General features: G+C 48.0%; 6 protein-coding genes across 6 annotated transcripts; all 6 read left to right on the plus strand.

Moving 5' to 3' along the window:
• Window positions 1-351: 351 nt before the first annotated feature.
• N7487_006195 (GcvT family protein) lies at window positions 352-2,904 on the plus strand (the record flags this gene model as incomplete). The annotated part of the gene is made up of 1 exon (XM_056873942.1): window positions 352-2,904. One exon carries the CDS (start codon window positions 352-354, stop codon window positions 2,902-2,904), a length of 2,553 nt encoding a protein of 850 aa, XP_056731662.1.
• A 1,513-nt stretch (window positions 2,905-4,417) lies between these two features.
• On the plus strand, window positions 4,418-6,674 carry N7487_006196 (uncharacterized protein; the record flags this gene model as incomplete). Its single annotated transcript, XM_056873943.1, has 3 exons — window positions 4,418-4,715; window positions 4,766-6,071; window positions 6,137-6,674. 3 exons carry the CDS (start codon window positions 4,418-4,420, stop codon window positions 6,672-6,674), a joined length of 2,142 nt encoding a protein of 713 aa, XP_056731663.1.
• Window positions 6,675-7,241: 567 nt separating this feature from the next.
• sit1 (putative siderochrome-iron transporter Sit1) lies at window positions 7,242-9,482 on the plus strand (the record flags this gene model as incomplete). The annotated part of the gene is made up of 9 exons (XM_056873944.1): window positions 7,242-7,484; window positions 7,561-7,644; window positions 7,699-7,839; window positions 7,895-7,999; window positions 8,061-8,480; window positions 8,538-8,595; window positions 8,645-8,926; window positions 8,982-9,041; window positions 9,106-9,482. The coding sequence occupies 9 exons, from the start codon at window positions 7,242-7,244 to the stop codon at window positions 9,480-9,482; spliced, it is 1,770 nt and encodes a 589-aa protein (XP_056731664.1).
• A 973-nt stretch (window positions 9,483-10,455) lies between these two features.
• On the plus strand, window positions 10,456-11,532 carry N7487_006198 (uncharacterized protein; the record flags this gene model as incomplete). The annotated part of the gene is made up of 1 exon (XM_056873945.1): window positions 10,456-11,532. The coding sequence occupies one exon, from the start codon at window positions 10,456-10,458 to the stop codon at window positions 11,530-11,532; it is 1,077 nt and encodes a 358-aa protein (XP_056731665.1).
• A 336-nt stretch (window positions 11,533-11,868) lies between these two features.
• N7487_006199 (uncharacterized protein) lies at window positions 11,869-12,048 on the plus strand (the record flags this gene model as incomplete). The annotated part of the gene is made up of 1 exon (XM_056873946.1): window positions 11,869-12,048. The coding sequence occupies one exon, from the start codon at window positions 11,869-11,871 to the stop codon at window positions 12,046-12,048; it is 180 nt and encodes a 59-aa protein (XP_056731666.1).
• A 654-nt stretch (window positions 12,049-12,702) lies between these two features.
• Window positions 12,703-16,133, plus strand: N7487_006200 (uncharacterized protein; the record flags this gene model as incomplete). Its single annotated transcript, XM_056873947.1, has 3 exons — window positions 12,703-12,812; window positions 12,887-13,993; window positions 14,072-16,133. The coding sequence occupies 3 exons, from the start codon at window positions 12,703-12,705 to the stop codon at window positions 16,131-16,133; spliced, it is 3,279 nt and encodes a 1,092-aa protein (XP_056731667.1).
• Window positions 16,134-16,525: the final 392 nt, after the last annotated feature.

Raw genomic sequence — 16,525 nt, forward strand, 5'->3', positions numbered from 1 at the left:
AAAAGCGCCACATCGAGCTGGTTTGCCAATTATGATTGACCTGATGAGCTTCATTATCTATATCAACGTGGGGCAACCAAAGTTATACCCCTCCATTCCGATTCCTGGTAAATGGCACCCGTGTTCGTTACTGGCATTCTCGGCTTTACATCGCCGGAACCCGTGCGGGGCGTAATATCTTTATCTTCAGCTTCAAGATACACTACATAATTATCGTACACCAATGCGGGGTATGGGAACAAGTGTACGAGAATGTCACACAGTGTACAACTCATGAACTATGTGAATATACAAATAGAACGAGGGTCTGCCGCTTTCTAATGGATGTATCATATTAACAATCATATAATAATGTCACTTTCACAACGCGTTGTCATCATTGGAGCCGGTATCGTGGGTACCAACCTCGCCGACGAGCTGGTCTCTCGAGGATGGAACAATATCACTGTTGTCGAGCAGGGCCCGTTGCACATGCCGGGTGGATCGACGTCACATGCCCCCGGGCTCGTATTCCAGACAGGCCCTTCCAAGACAATGACACACCTCGCGCGATACACAGTCGAGAAGCTTCTATCGATAGAGAAGGATGGACACAAATGCTTCAATCAAGTGGGCGGTCTCGAAGTAGCAACCACCCCCGCACGACTGGAGGATTTGAAGCGGAAACATGGATACGCCTCCTCATGGGGCATCGATGCCCGGCTAGTCAGCGCTGAGGAGTGCTTCAAGATGTATCCTCATCTGAACAATGAGATGGTGCTGGGCGGTCTGCACATCCCCACTGATGGCCTCGCACTAGCAGCCCGAGCAACACAGCTTCTCATTGAACGGACAAGCGAGGCCGGTGTTCGTTATCTGGGCCATACTCCCGTGACGGGAATTGAGCGGGATGGCCGTCGTATTACCGGAGTCAGTACTCCAAGTGGCATTATCCCAGCAGATATTGTTGTCTCTTGTGCTGGGTTCTGGGGTGTTGAATTAGGAGCCATGGTAGGCGTGGATATTCCTTTGCTCCCGCTAGCTCACCAGTATGCAAAGACCACGACAGTCCCCGCTCTCGCTGGGAGAGATATTAACAGTTTGCCCAATGGAATGAATGCCTCACTCCCAATCCTTCGACACCAAGATCAGCGCCTTTACTACCGTGAACATGGCGACCAGTACGGCATTGGATACTACGGACATCGTCCAATGCCCGTTGTTGCATCATCACTGGGCCTCACACCCAAAGATGTTGATGAGCAGAACATGCCCTCTCGCCTGGAATTCACTGCCGAAGACTTCGACCCAGCTTGGAAAGAGACTCAGAAGCTCCTCCCCGCTCTTCAGGACACAGAAATCGCGGACGGCTTCAACGGAATATTCTCCTTCACACCCGACGGCGGCCCACTGCTCGGCCAACCATCCCACCTCGATGGCTTCTACGTAGCCGAGGCCGTATGGGTTACACACTCAGCAGGCATCGCCCGAGCCCTCGCACAAATCCTCACAACCGGCCGATCCGAGGTCGACGTATCTGAATGCGAGCTATCCCGCTTCGAAGAAGTCCAACTCAATCGAGACTACGTAACCGAGACCGGAAAACAGAACTTTGTCGAAATCTATGACATTATTCACCCGCTCCAGCAGCGATCCTCACCCAGAAATTTGCGTGTTAGTCCATTCAACGCCCGCCAGCGCGAGCTGGGTGCTGTGTTCTTCGAGACTGGAGGCTGGGAGCGGCCGTGGTGGTATGAGGCAAACAAAGACCTTGTTAAGTCTCTCCCACCATCATGGAAACCTGTCGATCGGGATGCCTGGTCGGCACAGCTTCATTCGCCTATCTCGGCTGCTGAGGCATGGAAGACGCGGAATGCCGTTGCTATGTTTGATATGACTGCTTTCCATAGGTTTGAAGTGTCCGGTCCTGGGGCAGTCGGTCTGCTTCAGCGCTTGACTACGAGTGATATTACCACCAAGCCGGGGACCGTTACTTATACACTTCTCCTGAATGATTATGGAAACATTCGGGGTGACATCTTTGTACTACGACTTGAGGATGATGTGTTCCAGATTGGAGCCAACACAGCAACCGATCTGGCGTATCTTACCAGAGAAGCTCGAGTTCAGGAAGAGAAGATCCCCGGGCAATGGATTCAAGTCCGCGATATCACAGGGAGCACATGCTGCATCGGACTCTGGGGTCCTCGGGCCCGGGATGTTATCGCCGGAATCAGCACCATCGACATTTCCAACAAGGGCCTCCCATATTTCAGCCTAAAGAAAGCAATTCTCGCAGGTATCCCAGTTACAATGATCCGGAAATCCTACGTCGGTGAACTAGGCTGGGAAATCCAAACCAGCGCGGAGAACGGCCAACGCCTATGGGACACGATTTATCAAGCTGGAAAGCAGCACGGACTCATTGCTGCAGGCCGAAGTGCATTCAACTCCATGCGCCTGGAGAAGGGATACCGGACCTATGGCGCGGATATGACGACAGAGCACAATCCGTTCGAAGCTGGCGTTTCCTACGCCGTAGACGCAACGAAGAAAGACGACTTCGTCGGCAAAACTGCCCTCCAACGCCTTTCTAGCCAGGCACCTACGCGCCGACTTCGGGCTTTGACAGTTGATGATGGTCGCTCGATGATTCTTGGCAAGGAGCCTGTTTTCTACAATGGCAAAGCGGTTGGCTATGTAACCACCGCTGCATTTGGGTACACGATTGGCAAGCCAATTGCCTACGCCTGGCTTCCTGGTGGTATGAGCGAAGGCGAATCGGTGGAGATCGAGTATTTCGGAAAGCGCATCAGGGCAACTGTTCAGGCAGAGTCGCTTTATGATCCCCAGATGAATCGTCTCAACCAGGATAGCTTGCCCTCGGTGGCTGGACCACAGACTTCCTTCAGGTCACGACTTTGATAATGATACATGTTTTCAAATAAAGGGACAGATTTATACAATCTTCAGCCAATGATTATAGCGCAGTCTTAATGCAGTAGTCCAACTTCGCCTCATATATTCTTTTCTCGCGCATAAGCTCAAACACCCTACAATACGATTTATAGTCTGTTCATTTGTAGAACAGGCATTATTTGGAGTTGGTAGCTAATAATCTGGAAAAACAAGTTGTAAGAGTGTGAATGTATAACTACAGGTTAAGGTTAAAAGAAGACCTTGTGTCGCCAGGCCATCAGTGTCAAGTTCAACCTTATGATTGGTAAATATTTAGAATAGAATATAGGATAGGTAAACAACTAGGCACCGTGGAAAGGATACAAATAATATCGTAGTTCGCTGAATTAGTCGCCGTATACCTAATCATAATAATCATAATCCGTGAAGATAGGTGGCGGAGAAGGTGGTTCATATCATACAAAGAAGGATTGGGGTTATAAGCATATGCGTCATAATCATTGAGAGAGATCCGACGACTGGGAGTGGGAAGAATGGTTGCTCTGAGTAGGCGCGGGACTTTAAATTGCAGCGGTTGTATTGGCAGCGTGTTCGTTTTCTGGGCGAGGGTCGGCACCGGTGTGGAAGGGGAATCGATGATAGAAGGTCAAGTTTTCAGAGGGACAGACCTCATATTTCGGTATAGTGAGAGGGTATGGAACAACTTCTATTGATAGCTCCATTTTTGAATTTGAATTTATTGGCGAAATGCGAGCATTATCCATCCGCCTTAGTCGTACGGGCTGGTAGATAGCATGGTTAAGTTCTGGATAAAAGGATTTGCATATGGTCAAATAACTTTGGAAGTGCACAAGTACAGTTCATCAGTAAGTGCCAAGATTGAGTGGATGCAGCCATGTGCCCACAACCTTGGAAGCCCTGGAGGGTCAATATGCTTATGTAATAAGGGTCAACGGGCCCGCTGAAGTACCTCGATCGCTCTGCTCCATAAGGGTCCTTTAGGGGTTCTCCTATTCCCGAATATGGTAACTCGTGCTTTTTAGATCACGTTTTGGTTTGGACTGGTTCAAACGGACAAGAGCCGAAACACTACTCCGTATACGGATATATTAATACTGATCACCAAGCGAATGCTAGTCACAAGTCACAAGGGTATACTCGATGATGATATATATCTGAGGCTACTACCAGGGAGGAGGCAGACGAAGAAATCTTGATATTCAACATATGGGGAGCGGGATATTTATAGCCCAAATCTAGCAAACAATGGGAGATCAGATCATCCCAACAAGATCTAATCACTTTCTGGTCGATAATATGCCGGACAAGAAAGGACCATGAAATTAATATCGTAGCCAGATCGCGCTCCAGGAATTAGACCAAGTGGGCTAACTTTGATCGGCTAGCACCAAGTTTGGTTTTTTTGCGGCTGATTAAAAGGGGCTACAGGGTGCTCGAGCTTATCTCCTGCAATCGCCATCCATCCTCAAGACTGCTGATCATATCCATACAACGCAGCATGGCGGCCAGGATTTGCCGAAGCCTGCCACAGGTTAACCGCCGTGTTTTCGTGGGGTTATCTTCCCGCGCGACAACACGCGTTGCGAGCGCTAGTGCCCGTACTGGCTTGGTGGCACATCGCACTACCCGGAACCTCGCGCCTTGGTCCTCCCGCGTAACACTGGCCAAGGTGGCACGATACCTCCATACACATTCCGACTCACCAGTCCAACCAAATGCTTCCCTCGTCGACGTTACCACTTATGAAGGATCCAGCACCACGAAGCAACATTGGGTGAGCCAGGACTCACCAGTTGGTACGGTCCTACTTGTCACTGCGCAGTTGTCACCTCGCTAACAAAACTAGTGGATTCCTTGATTGAACCTCAAGCTATCTTGCATTTTATCGAATTCTTGGCAAATGGTATTCTACCGAACGGGAAGAAGACCGACTTAGTTTTACTCAATGAAGATGAATTCTCACTATTCATGGCTCCGAGCTCAGAGTGGGCGCCTGCGCCGTTCAACACGGCCACTCTCTCAACCGTGGAGAAGGCGATGAAGCAGATCACGGACCGGGAGGATTTGAAGGGGCTTTGCCGAATTGGGGAGAATATCCAGTTTGTCAAAAGTCGCCTCTGGGGAGGACTTGCCCCCGTCCCCGCATCGCGGTGGCAGGAAAAAGATCTTAACAATCCGGATCATTTCACGATCGCCCATGAGTACCTGACTTCCGTGATTGCCGTCTTTGAGTACCTAAATATTCCTCAGATCCGTACTAACATGCGCGATACCTTCAACGGAGTATCTGGCGAATTGGGACAAGTCCAGGAGGCCTTGAATGCACGGCGCAAGGCCCAGGGTGGCCTTTCTCCCGAGCTTAACCTTACTTCTCTTTGGGAACAATTCATTCGCGCACAGTACGAAGTCATGACCAGTACCGCCCATTCCTGGGTCCTGGCTCGCGTTGCCGAACTACGTGAACAGGCATTGGACAGCTTCGGTGCAATCCCCGGTGAAAATCCAGATGCCCCAGAAATGAAGGTTGTATCACAGCGGTGGACCGACCTCATTGCTGTCACTACCATGGCAGATTTCAAAATTTGGCTGTCCATGGATGGGTATAACGACTACCATCCGCCCACCGAGATCATCGCTGGGCTACACAATCCGGACCTAAAAAAGCAAGGAGAGAACTACGAGTTTTCCAAACTTATAGTTGACCGACTTGCAAAATGTATCCAGGCCCAGAACGAGGCTGCGACGGTTCAAGGTCCAAGCGCGAATACAGGTGACGCAGCCCGCCGCGAGCGCCTTTCTATTAGCACGGTAGTACAGGATGAACTGCGTGAAAAGATACGCGGCCGGACACCATCTCCGCAGCCACCTGTACAGCCCTGGATCCAGAAACTGCTTCGGGTGCACCAGGCGAGCTTGACCCTGGAACCGTGGGAGAGACATAACTATGGCTTCGGATTAGCAATCTACCGCGCAGCACACATGTTCTCCGATGAGCAGTGGGAAACCATAAAGCGGGATCTGGAAGCTCACTTGTCGGCATGGGGTGATGACGTCCAGGGCGCCGACGAGATGAAACCACTACTCAAACTGCATTGGTTCGACTGCAAGGAACTAGGCTTCGAGACATTCAACCCCGTGAAGTCGGCAAGGAGGTATGACAACCCTTATCTTTCCCATCGCAATATTCATATGAGCAGGAGACTAACGCTGCCCACAGGCACTTCCAAGAAATCCGGTTCTCGGACGAGTGGAGCCATAAGATAGCACCATCTGTTTTCCTTCTCCTCGACAATATGGGCGGAGCCTCATATATCGACGAGGAACCTCGCGCCTCTTCCACAAAGGACCTAGGCTTCCTCAAAGGGGATTTCCAAGGCCATGTCCTGGCTGTCGATGCAGACTTCGATGATAGCGCCCCTGGAAGTGAAAGTGCAGGCGACATTGCCGATGAAGACTCCCAGTATGAGGTCTTCAAATACCCCGGTCGAATGCGCATTCTGGGTAACCTTGTCTGGAGCGAGCTCTATCCTATGCTAACGCTGCAGTCTGTGGTTCTTCAAAATTTCTGGCTGCAGACGGGGGCACATCCGAAGAAGGTATATACGGGACCTACAGTGCCGAGTCAGGTTGAGCCATGGAAGAAGCAGCATGTCCTAAAGACCCTTATGATGAATAGCTTCGTGGAGTTTCTAGAAGAGAAGAATCCCACCCTGGCAGGCAAAGTAAAAGGGATGAGGAAGGATGGTGTTATTTAATTTATGGAAATGACATCCATCTATAAACCGTGATTGCAGGTATGTATACATATCATGTGGTTAGGGTTTGAAAAGAGCATATGTTGTTGACATGGAAGCCGATGTCGGGCACTGCCAAGGTTGTATAACTAAACAGTTGTGAATACAACATTCGATCCGGAGGTACGGAGTCGAATAGGCAGTCATCCGATATAATATCCACGGATGTAAAAGTACCCTGGAAGATATTATATTATTCCAAGACACTCGGCAAATCTAGAGCGAGATTTCTGTCAAATAATAATTCCGAGCCACGGCTGAATGCGAGGTGGGGTGTCATCTAAGCTCTGTGAGTGGTTGATTTCTCAGACAAACGCTCTTAGTGCGTCTCGGCACTTCCAACCTTGGAAGGTTGGGTCACAGGCCCATCAGATAAGATTGAGTGGGCAGTTTTATCTTAGACTTTTCCAGCTCTTGGCAATCATATTTTCTCTGTCTTTTCCTTTTTTCCTGTTTTCTCCTATGTTCTTTTTGTTCTTCTCTACATAGGTGATCCAACTCGTGTGATTATCATTCTGCACGATTATCATGTCGCTCGTTAAAGAGACGAACGTTGATCACCACGTCAGTGGGGACTCGAAGAATCCCCGCGACGAAGCCGTCCCGCTGGATGAGCCTGCCAATCTGCTGGGTCAAGGCAGTCCGGGTGTTCGTCGCATTGAAGTTATTACATCGCACTTCCGATTGTCCGATCGTATCTGCCTGTTCTTTGCCATTTTCTTGATCGCTTATGTATACGGCTTGGATGGAACTGTTCGTTACACATACCAGGTACGTATTTCGCATTTCCGACATCAAAGACATATCGACGAGAACGAAGCATACTGACATGGAATGTTTTGGATAGCCCTATGCTACTCAGAGTTACGGCCTACACAGTCTTCTTGCGACCATTAATGTTCTTCGCGCCGTCATCGCTGCTGCTGCACAAGTATGGAAACCCAGAGACCAACAACTTACCACTAGCTGACCTTTTCCTTCACAGCCTACTGCAGCGAAGGTTGCAGATGTTTTCGGCAGAGTAGAACTTATTCTTGTCTCGATCGTCTTCTATACCGTGGGTACTATCGTGGAGTCATGCGCAACAAGTTTGGAGGGCTTTGCTGCGGGTGCTGTTATCTACCAGGTGAGATCTGCAATATGCGCCCATAGACTCTCAGTCCGTGTCTAATATTGTCTAGATTGGATACACCAGTGTTATGCTTCTCGTTGAAGTCCTAATCGCCGATGTGACCTCTAGCCGATCTCGTCTCCTATTCTCCTATGTCCCGGCCTTGCCCTTTATTGTGAGTGCTACGTCTACTCCGCATACCAAAACAACATATTAATTCACTGAATCTACTTTAGATCAATACTTGGATTAGCGGAAACTTGACGACCGCAGTCCTCAAAGTCACCAACTGGCAATGGGGTATCGGCATGTTTGCTATCATCTATCCCGTGTGCGCTCTCCCGCTCATTGCCGTCCTTTTCATCGTCCAGCGACGTGCGAGGAAGGCTGGGGCACTTGAATCATACAAGAGCTCTATGCAGTTACTTGGAAAAAGACAGCTGGCTGTAGAACTGTTCTGGCATCTGGATATCGTTGGTAACATTTTGTTGATTGGCATGATGGCATGTATTCTTGTTCCCTTCACCCTCGCTGGAGGTGTAACTTCACAGTGGAAGACAGCAAAGGTAATTGCACCACTTGTCATTGGTGTTTTGCTGATCCCAGTCTGGATTTTCTGGGAGAAGAACTGCCAATACCCAATGGTGCCATTCAAGGTAAGTCAAACATTCAAAGCCACATCCCCGGATTTTACTGACTCGCTTTGGTTCTAGCTTCTCCAAGACCGTGCTGTTTGGGGCGCCCTTGGCATCCCTATTATGCTCAACACTGGTACGTTCTTCAGAATACCATCCATGGTTGAGATTTAACATTATCTTAGCGTGGTACCTGCAAGGAGATTTCCTTTACACGGTGCTCTACGTGAGCTTTGATGAATCAATCCTCAGCGCCACTCGGATCACATCTCTTTACAGTTTCGTTTCCGTTATCACAGGTGTTATTCTCGGCCTCATCGTCATGAAGGTTCGCCAATTGAAGCCTTTCATCGTGGCCGGAACCCTCCTCTTCATGGTTGCCTTCGGAATCCTCATCTATTTCCGAGGTGGTGTTGGGAGCTCCAGTCACTCCGGTGTCATTGGTGCGCAAATTCTGCTAGGTATTGGTAAGTTATCGTCTGCGCCCCAGAGTTGGTTGAACACATCTAACAAAACTACCAGCTGGTGGAATGTTCCCTTACCCGGCTCAAGCCAGTATCCAGGTTGCGTCTAAGCACGAAAGTTAGTATTACTTAACAGACTTTGTCCTATTAAACGAAGAACCCGAGTGCTAACAATCCCATAGATCTCGCTGTGATCACTGGTCTCTACCTCGCCGCCTACAATGTCGGTAGTGCACTTGGAAATACAATCTCCGGCGCAATCTGGAACCAAGTCTTGCCTTCTGAACTGAGTTACAGACTCGGTAACGAAACCCTCGCTGCGTATGTCTATGCCCAGCCTCTTGTGTTTGCAGCGGCCAACCCTGTGGGTACGCCCGACCGAGACAACGTTATTCTCGCCTATCAGAAGACACAGCGTCTGCTGTGTATCACGGGTATCTGCTTGACGGTTCCTTTGATTGCCTTCGCTCTGGTTATTCGTAACCCGACACTTACGAGGGAGCAGACTCTTGCCAAGGCTGAGGAGGAGAGCGGTGATTCTGATTTTGCTCCTAGGTGAAACAGGGGTACGTTGAGTATACAATGTAGTTTCCCTTAACATATCTGTCTTGCCAAAGTATGTCTTACATTATTGGCTTAGTGTCTCTGCGGAATACCCTTGGAAGTCAGAGACACCAGGTGATTGACGGTTCATGTACTTTATTCAGTCTCGATATTATCGCTCTGCTTGTCCTCGGGTTGGCCTTCATGACACCAGGGCCGTCAAGCCAGCCCTAATAATCATAAATATCTCCAATTTTGCCCACTTTTGCTGCTCCACTCTTCATACCCCACCTTCATTCAATACGTATAATAATCTTCTATATCGATATTACAATTCGAGCACCCGACCTATAAGAGAAACAGTTTGCTGGGCACGTCCCTTTCACATCATAATGAGCAAGGCTACGACGACAAAAGGCCTCACTTGCCCCTCAGGAAAGCGAACATCTATGCAGTGCCAGGGGAAGAAGAAGAAGAAGAGTCCTCATGTACTCAACCTAGGACAAGCGGGGTATCTCCAAGGTTATGCGCTGAATATGACATGTCAACTTATATGTAACAAGCGGTCGAGAGCCAGGCCAAAATCAGTCCCCACGCCTGCATACTTGTACCATTGATGTTTCCTAAAGCAGTCGGTTGCCGATCAAATATAGAAATTCACTGTTGATCACTCCTCGGTCTTCGGTGTTGGTAAACAGCGACAAAGACCGATAGGAGCAACCTCCCGGCCCCCGTCGGAATTTACAAATATGACGTGGATGTTATGATTTGACCCACTTGGATGCAGAAAGAAGGGGCCAGGGAATGGTTAGATCAAAGCAAAGCGCTGATCTTGCCCTTGAACGAGAAACTCGCTTCTATTTAAGAGAGAAGACGCCATCCGACCCCATAATGTAGCCATCTCTTCTCACGTTCATTGCCTTGTTGGAAGTTAAGCTTAATTATCATTCAGCCACCATATTCTATACATATCACCTCTAGCAAGAAGAATGGCTATCACTACCATTGCCCCTGAAAACAATGACCGACCCCACCGAGTCCTCCTCGTCAGTGTACCTCGTACGGCCTCAAATCTCCTCTTGAAGATTCTCAACATCCAAAACCAACCCAATGTCCTCACCAACCCGAAGGGAGGCTACTTCTTCTATGATGCCTTTATAAGATCCGCAAGGGACAATTGGACCGAAAAGCCGCTAGACCAATGGACAACAGAACAGAAGAGTGAGGTCAAAGCCCTCATCCAACAGTGCTTCAACAAACTAGAAGACTGCTCCAACCGGGCCTGCGCCGAGAAGAAGATCATGTTTGCCAAAGAACACTCCTTCTGGTTCGTCAACCCGGCATTCCTCACGGGCGCCGTTGATGGTGCCCCAACCCCCGGACCCGAGCAACTGAAAGAGTTCCAAGTATCCATTCCGGAACGATACGGCTCCTCGCAAACTTTCTCTGCCAATAACAAAACCTTCATGTCGGATGAGTACCTGCGCACCTGGCAGGTGGCCTTCATCATCCGTCACCCGGCACTAGTTTATCCATCATTCTACCGCGCTTTGCAGAAAATGTCCAAAGTTCGTATGTTTGACGATGACGGTATTAAGGGAGTAACAACCACGAACGTGTCCATGAAATGGACGCGGAAGCTGTTCGACTGGTGTCTTGAGCAGCCGGATGAGTCTGTCACGCCTTTGGTTATCGATGCCAATGATGTGATTCATAACCCCGGTGCTGTGGCTAAGTTCTGTGAGAAGGTTGGTCTGGATCCCGCTTCCTTGCAGTTTGAGTGGAATGACTCTGCGAGGTCATCTGAGAACTGGGGGAATGGTGCGAACACAGCCAATGCTGAGGCGCCGGAGTCGGATAAAATTGTTGCTTCTATCATGTACTCGACTTTGGAGGAGTCGACAGGTGTGGTTAAGAATAAGGCTCCGGCCTCAGTTGATATTGATGCGGAGGTTGTTAAGTGGCGTGTTGAGTTTGGAGATGAAATTGCCGAGCTGCTTGAGAAGTCTACTAGAGATTCCATGCCAGACTATGAGTATTTGAAGGCTAACAGAGTTACTGTATAAGTTGACTTGTGAATTATTCATCGCTTTCACATTCTTTTCCCGGGGTACTATGAATGAATCCATGGTTGCACGGAAGTTGTGTTTGTCAGTGCTCTCTTTGTCCCCATGGGTTATGTTAGACAACCCATGGTAATATGTGCTGTTAGAATATTTGCACTCTTCTTGCTATTATATCTTTCTGCACGTAAATGGCTCTGTCCATCAGCTCGTGAAGGTCGCCGCGTATCTGACTACCATTCTTGCTATCCCTGGCTTCTAGTATCTGAGATCATCGATATCAGTTTTACCACAAAGGGATTATCTTTCGACTTTCCTCAATTTCCAACGCTACTCATCATGGCAGAACCACTTATTGGTATGGGTGCCCCATATTATCGTGACTACCACGCCGTTGAACAGTGGATAGCGGCGAATTGCAACCAAGCGACAGATTTGACTGCCACTGGTGCATCTGAACTTCCCATAATCGACCCAGCTCTCAAATTGGATTTCAATTTTAGCACCTGGTATGGTTAGGTTGTCCAGATCAGAAGAGCCTCTTCCGTGATCACCCAAACTCCGCATTACTCATGATGATGTTATGAAAGAAATATGACCCGGGGCCATGGGACCATGGGCCAAGAATGTTCATCGGATGGTGACATGATGAGGATGGGTGTCTAAGGTGGAAGAATATTGGCTTGACAGGTTGGGTGGGTGTCTTTTATAGACACCTAGATATGACTTTCTACAGAGACATGAACGAAAACCCATGACATGGAAGGTTCTTCTACTCCCTAGTATTGTATCGTAATACATTTCTCAACCAAAGTCACCTTTCTAACCTACACATAAATATATTGCGGCGCAAACTCCGATAATTTGTCTTACTCGGTCATTTCCGCAAATCTACCCGTCGGGCAGAGTCGCATAGAATGCCTTGTTTTTTTTTTTATACTTCAAACCAAACATGCTCTGATTTCCATAAATCACTGTCCTTGGACGTTATTTCACCCAAAAAGGGGCCAATCGATAGTGTGGGGGTTATGGGCTGCGTGTCAACCCAACCCCACCTTCAAGTGAGGCTGAGCTTTCTCTTGCATATCCAACAGCTTATTTTCACTTCTGAGCTCCCCAATTTCACCCAACCTTCCCAACTAGCCCTTCTTGATCTCGCTATTCATTGCTAATATGAGCTTTGGGTTTGGTATCGGGGACTTCCTCGCAGTTATTCAACTCGCCAACAAAACTCGAAAAGCGTTTGTTGATGCACCTGTTCAATTTAAGAGCATTTCCGATGAGTAGGCCTCTCCTAAATTTGAATTTACCTAGCTCAATTCATTATACCTGGTGTACTAACAAAAATCGTTAACAGAGTCAGAAGCCTCTCTCTCATACTACAAGATGTAGAGATCGATATATCCGCAAAGGAACTTAGCAGTCAGCAACAGGCTGATCTAAAAGATATATTAACGGGTTGCAACGAGGTCCTTGCCGATGTTTTGAAGAGAATTGAGGACTACGCGGAGCTGTCCACAACAAATGATGGCAAACGAAACATCGCGAAGCGGGTGTGGAAACGCCTGAAATGGGAACCAAGCGATGTCCAAGAACTCCGCCTTAGAATAGGTACTAACATCGCACTTCTGACTGTATTTAATGGACAGATAACTAGACGAGGCATGGAAAAACTGGTGCAGCATCAAGACGAGGAAGCGCGCCAGAAAGTCCTTAATTGGATCTCCCCCTCAAACTATGCCACTCAGCAAAGTGATTGCATTGGTCGACGCGAGGAAGGTACTGGGCAGTGGTTCTTGGATTCATCTGAGTTCAAAGATTGGATCTCTGGTTCAAAGCAAACGCTTTTTTGTCCTGGTATGCCAGGTGCCGGTAAAACAATTATAGCGTCCATCGTGATTGACGAGCTCCACGATCGATTTGGAAATGGAAGTGAGGATATTGCTATTGCATATCTCTACTGCAATTTCAAGCGGCACGATGAACAAAGCGCTGTTGAAATGTTGTCAAGCATTTTGAAACAATTGGCGCAGTCACAGTCACCGTTGCCTAGTAGCATCCAAGAGATGTATGCTAAATGTGTGGCGAAAGGAACAAGACCAGCAATGGGTGAATTATGCAAGACCATCCAGCTACTATCACAGCGAAGCGAATTTGCAAAGGTTTACATTGTAATTGACGCTTTGGATGAGTGTCGGGTGGATGATGGATCGCGAACAAAATTCTTGCATGCGATCTTCGAACTTCAAGATGCTTGCAACATAAATCTCCTCGCTACCTCCCGGGTTATTCTTGAAATAACTCAAATGTTCAAAGAAAAGCCAACAGTTGAGATCCGTGCTAGCACGGCAGATGTCATGCGATATCTTCAGGGAAACTTGGAAATTCTCCCAGCATTTGTTACACGAAATCCGGATTTGCAAATAGAGATTTCAACGGAGATAACCAGAGCTGTTGATGGAATGTGAGTGAATACTTCTCGCTTGCTCCCAAAAAAAAAAGACTCGCAAGTTATTTGCAGTTCTCTAATATAGGACCCTAGGTTCCTACTCGCCCAGCTTTACCTCAACTCTTTGGTCGGAAAAAGATCACCCAAAGCAATCAGATCCGCACTAAAAGACATATTCTCAAGTCCAAAGCAATACGATTCCGCATATCACGATGCAATGAAACGAATTGAGGGACAAATGTCTGATCAAACAGAAATGGCCATGCAAGTCCTCGCATGGATCACTTGTGCCAAGAGACCTCTCACTACGGCAGAGCTACAAAGTGCGCTAGCGGTTGAAATAAACGAGTCGGATTTTGATGAAGATAATCTCCCCGATCTAATTGACATGGTCTCTGTCTGTGCCGGCTTAGTGACAATCGATGAACAAAGCAATGTCATCCGACTGGTGCATTATACAACCCAGGAATTCTTTGAGCGCAATCAATCAACTTGGTTCCCAAATGCAAACTGTTATATTGGCAGCATCTGCGTGGCTTATCTGTCATTGGATATTTTCAAAACAGGACATTGTCGAACAAGAGAGGAGCTTATATCGCGCGTAGATCACCATCCTTTTGGGGTTTATGCGGCTCATTTCTGGGGTTATCACATCCGAGAGCGCGAATCAGACGGAGAGCAATATATCAGCGAAGAAGCAATCATTGAACTGCTGCTAGACGGACCGAAAGTCAGCTCCTGTGTGCAGATCATGGACAATGTTGATCGCCAGCTCCCCCCATACGAGGTCCGTTTTAGAAATAGAGACTATTTACCAACCACCACGCAGCTTGCTACAGCTATGCATCTTGCGGCTTACTTTGACTTGCTTGATGTGACCCGGAAGTTAATTTCAGCTGGTGGTTCAGTGGACTGCGTGGATGCTACTGGAATGACCCCTTTGTCATGGGCAACACAACGAAACCACCTCGATATTATCACATTACTTCTAGCAAATGGCGCAAATCCTAACATCAAAGACAACCGAGGCATGACACCTCTGTTTTTTGCAGCCAGGTGGGGTCATGAACGAGCACTTCAGTTACTACTCGAAGGAAACGGCGATATGCTGTATAATGATAATGAGGGTCGACCACTACTTCATGCTTCAGCTAGGAGTGGGTCAAAGGAGGTTGCCCGCCTTCTTTTGAAGCAAGGACTTTCCGCACACGCAGAAGATGACGATGGCCACACTCCATTATTCCTGGCAGCTTCACTCGGTCATTTAAATCTGGTGCAGCTTTTCATTGACTGGGATCGCGATACTGAGACCCCAGGTATTGAATTGGACATCTCAATGACAGCGGCGGCGCGGAGAGGGCATGATGCTATAGTTCAATTTCTCCTGGACAGGGGTGCTGACCCCAATAACTTCCACCTCCAAAATTTCACTCCACTTATGCACGCATCAGCATCAGCCAATGCGTCAGTAGTACGACTCTTGTTAGAGTGGGGTGTTGATTTGGAGATCAAAGACAGCAGGGGTCTAACTGCACTGAGTCATGCGGCAATGCGTTGGAGTACAGAATCAGTGATTCGGCTCCTCCTAGAGAAGGGTGCTGATATCAACACCAAAGACAATGCTAGTCGTGGTGTGGTTTTCTATGCAGCCTCGGAGAACAGATATAAGAATCTCGCTGTTCTTTTTACTTCGACTAATATCAGGGGCATTCACCACCCCGATCAATATGGTCGAACACCTCTACATGTTGCTGCAACCCGCGGTCATTTACAATCAGTTCTTACACTTCTTAAAACCGATGGTGTTGATCGTGAGGCTCAAGATGAGTTCAGTCGCACACCACTATCTGACGCTGTTGTGCGAAAGAGATTTGATGTCGTGAAAGCCCTGGAGACATTTTCCGAGACAAGCTCTCAAGTGACACTTGAGTCAGTGGTTGGAGCGACTTCTCAACTGGAGGTGGAAGTAGATTGTGATATTTGTGGGGTTGGTATATTGAAGGGTGAGGCTTTCTACGATTGCACCATTTGTAATGGAGCTGACTTCGATATCTGCGAGGTGTGCTATCATCTTGAGGCACGATGCCTGGATTCCTCACATGAGATGGAGTTACGGCATGAAAAAGAACTTGATCAAGGGTGTCCTCGAGCGTGATGCAGCCTTCTCGGACAAAGCCTAGAGTAAAGACTTGTAATACAGAGAAGGGGCCAGAGAAGAGAAATCATGGGAGACCAATGGAGATAAATGAAGGACCACAAAGTCACATGATATCACAGAATGCCTAGCTATGACGATACTATGGCTCGTAGATAGGAAGGCACAGAGTAAATATCCTCGATGGTATAGCGTTGACATGTTTGCTTACGAGTTTGACTTGCAGGGCTGGTTCTTAAAGGGTCAGGTGGTCCAAGCCGTTGAAGCACAGTTCCAGGATATGTCCCGTGCAAATGTGTCCTTCGTGTATGCAAAATTGTATTTATTGTCAACACTGCATGAAAGTACCTATCTCCCAGGTGTGGTTTCCTATTTCCTGGCTCCTGATCATA

This window comes from Penicillium crustosum (assembly GCF_028827405.1).
Source record: "Penicillium crustosum strain IBT 35664 chromosome Unknown utg000002l_segment0_segment0, whole genome shotgun sequence".
NCBI lineage: Eukaryota > Fungi > Ascomycota > Eurotiomycetes > Eurotiales > Aspergillaceae > Penicillium > Penicillium crustosum.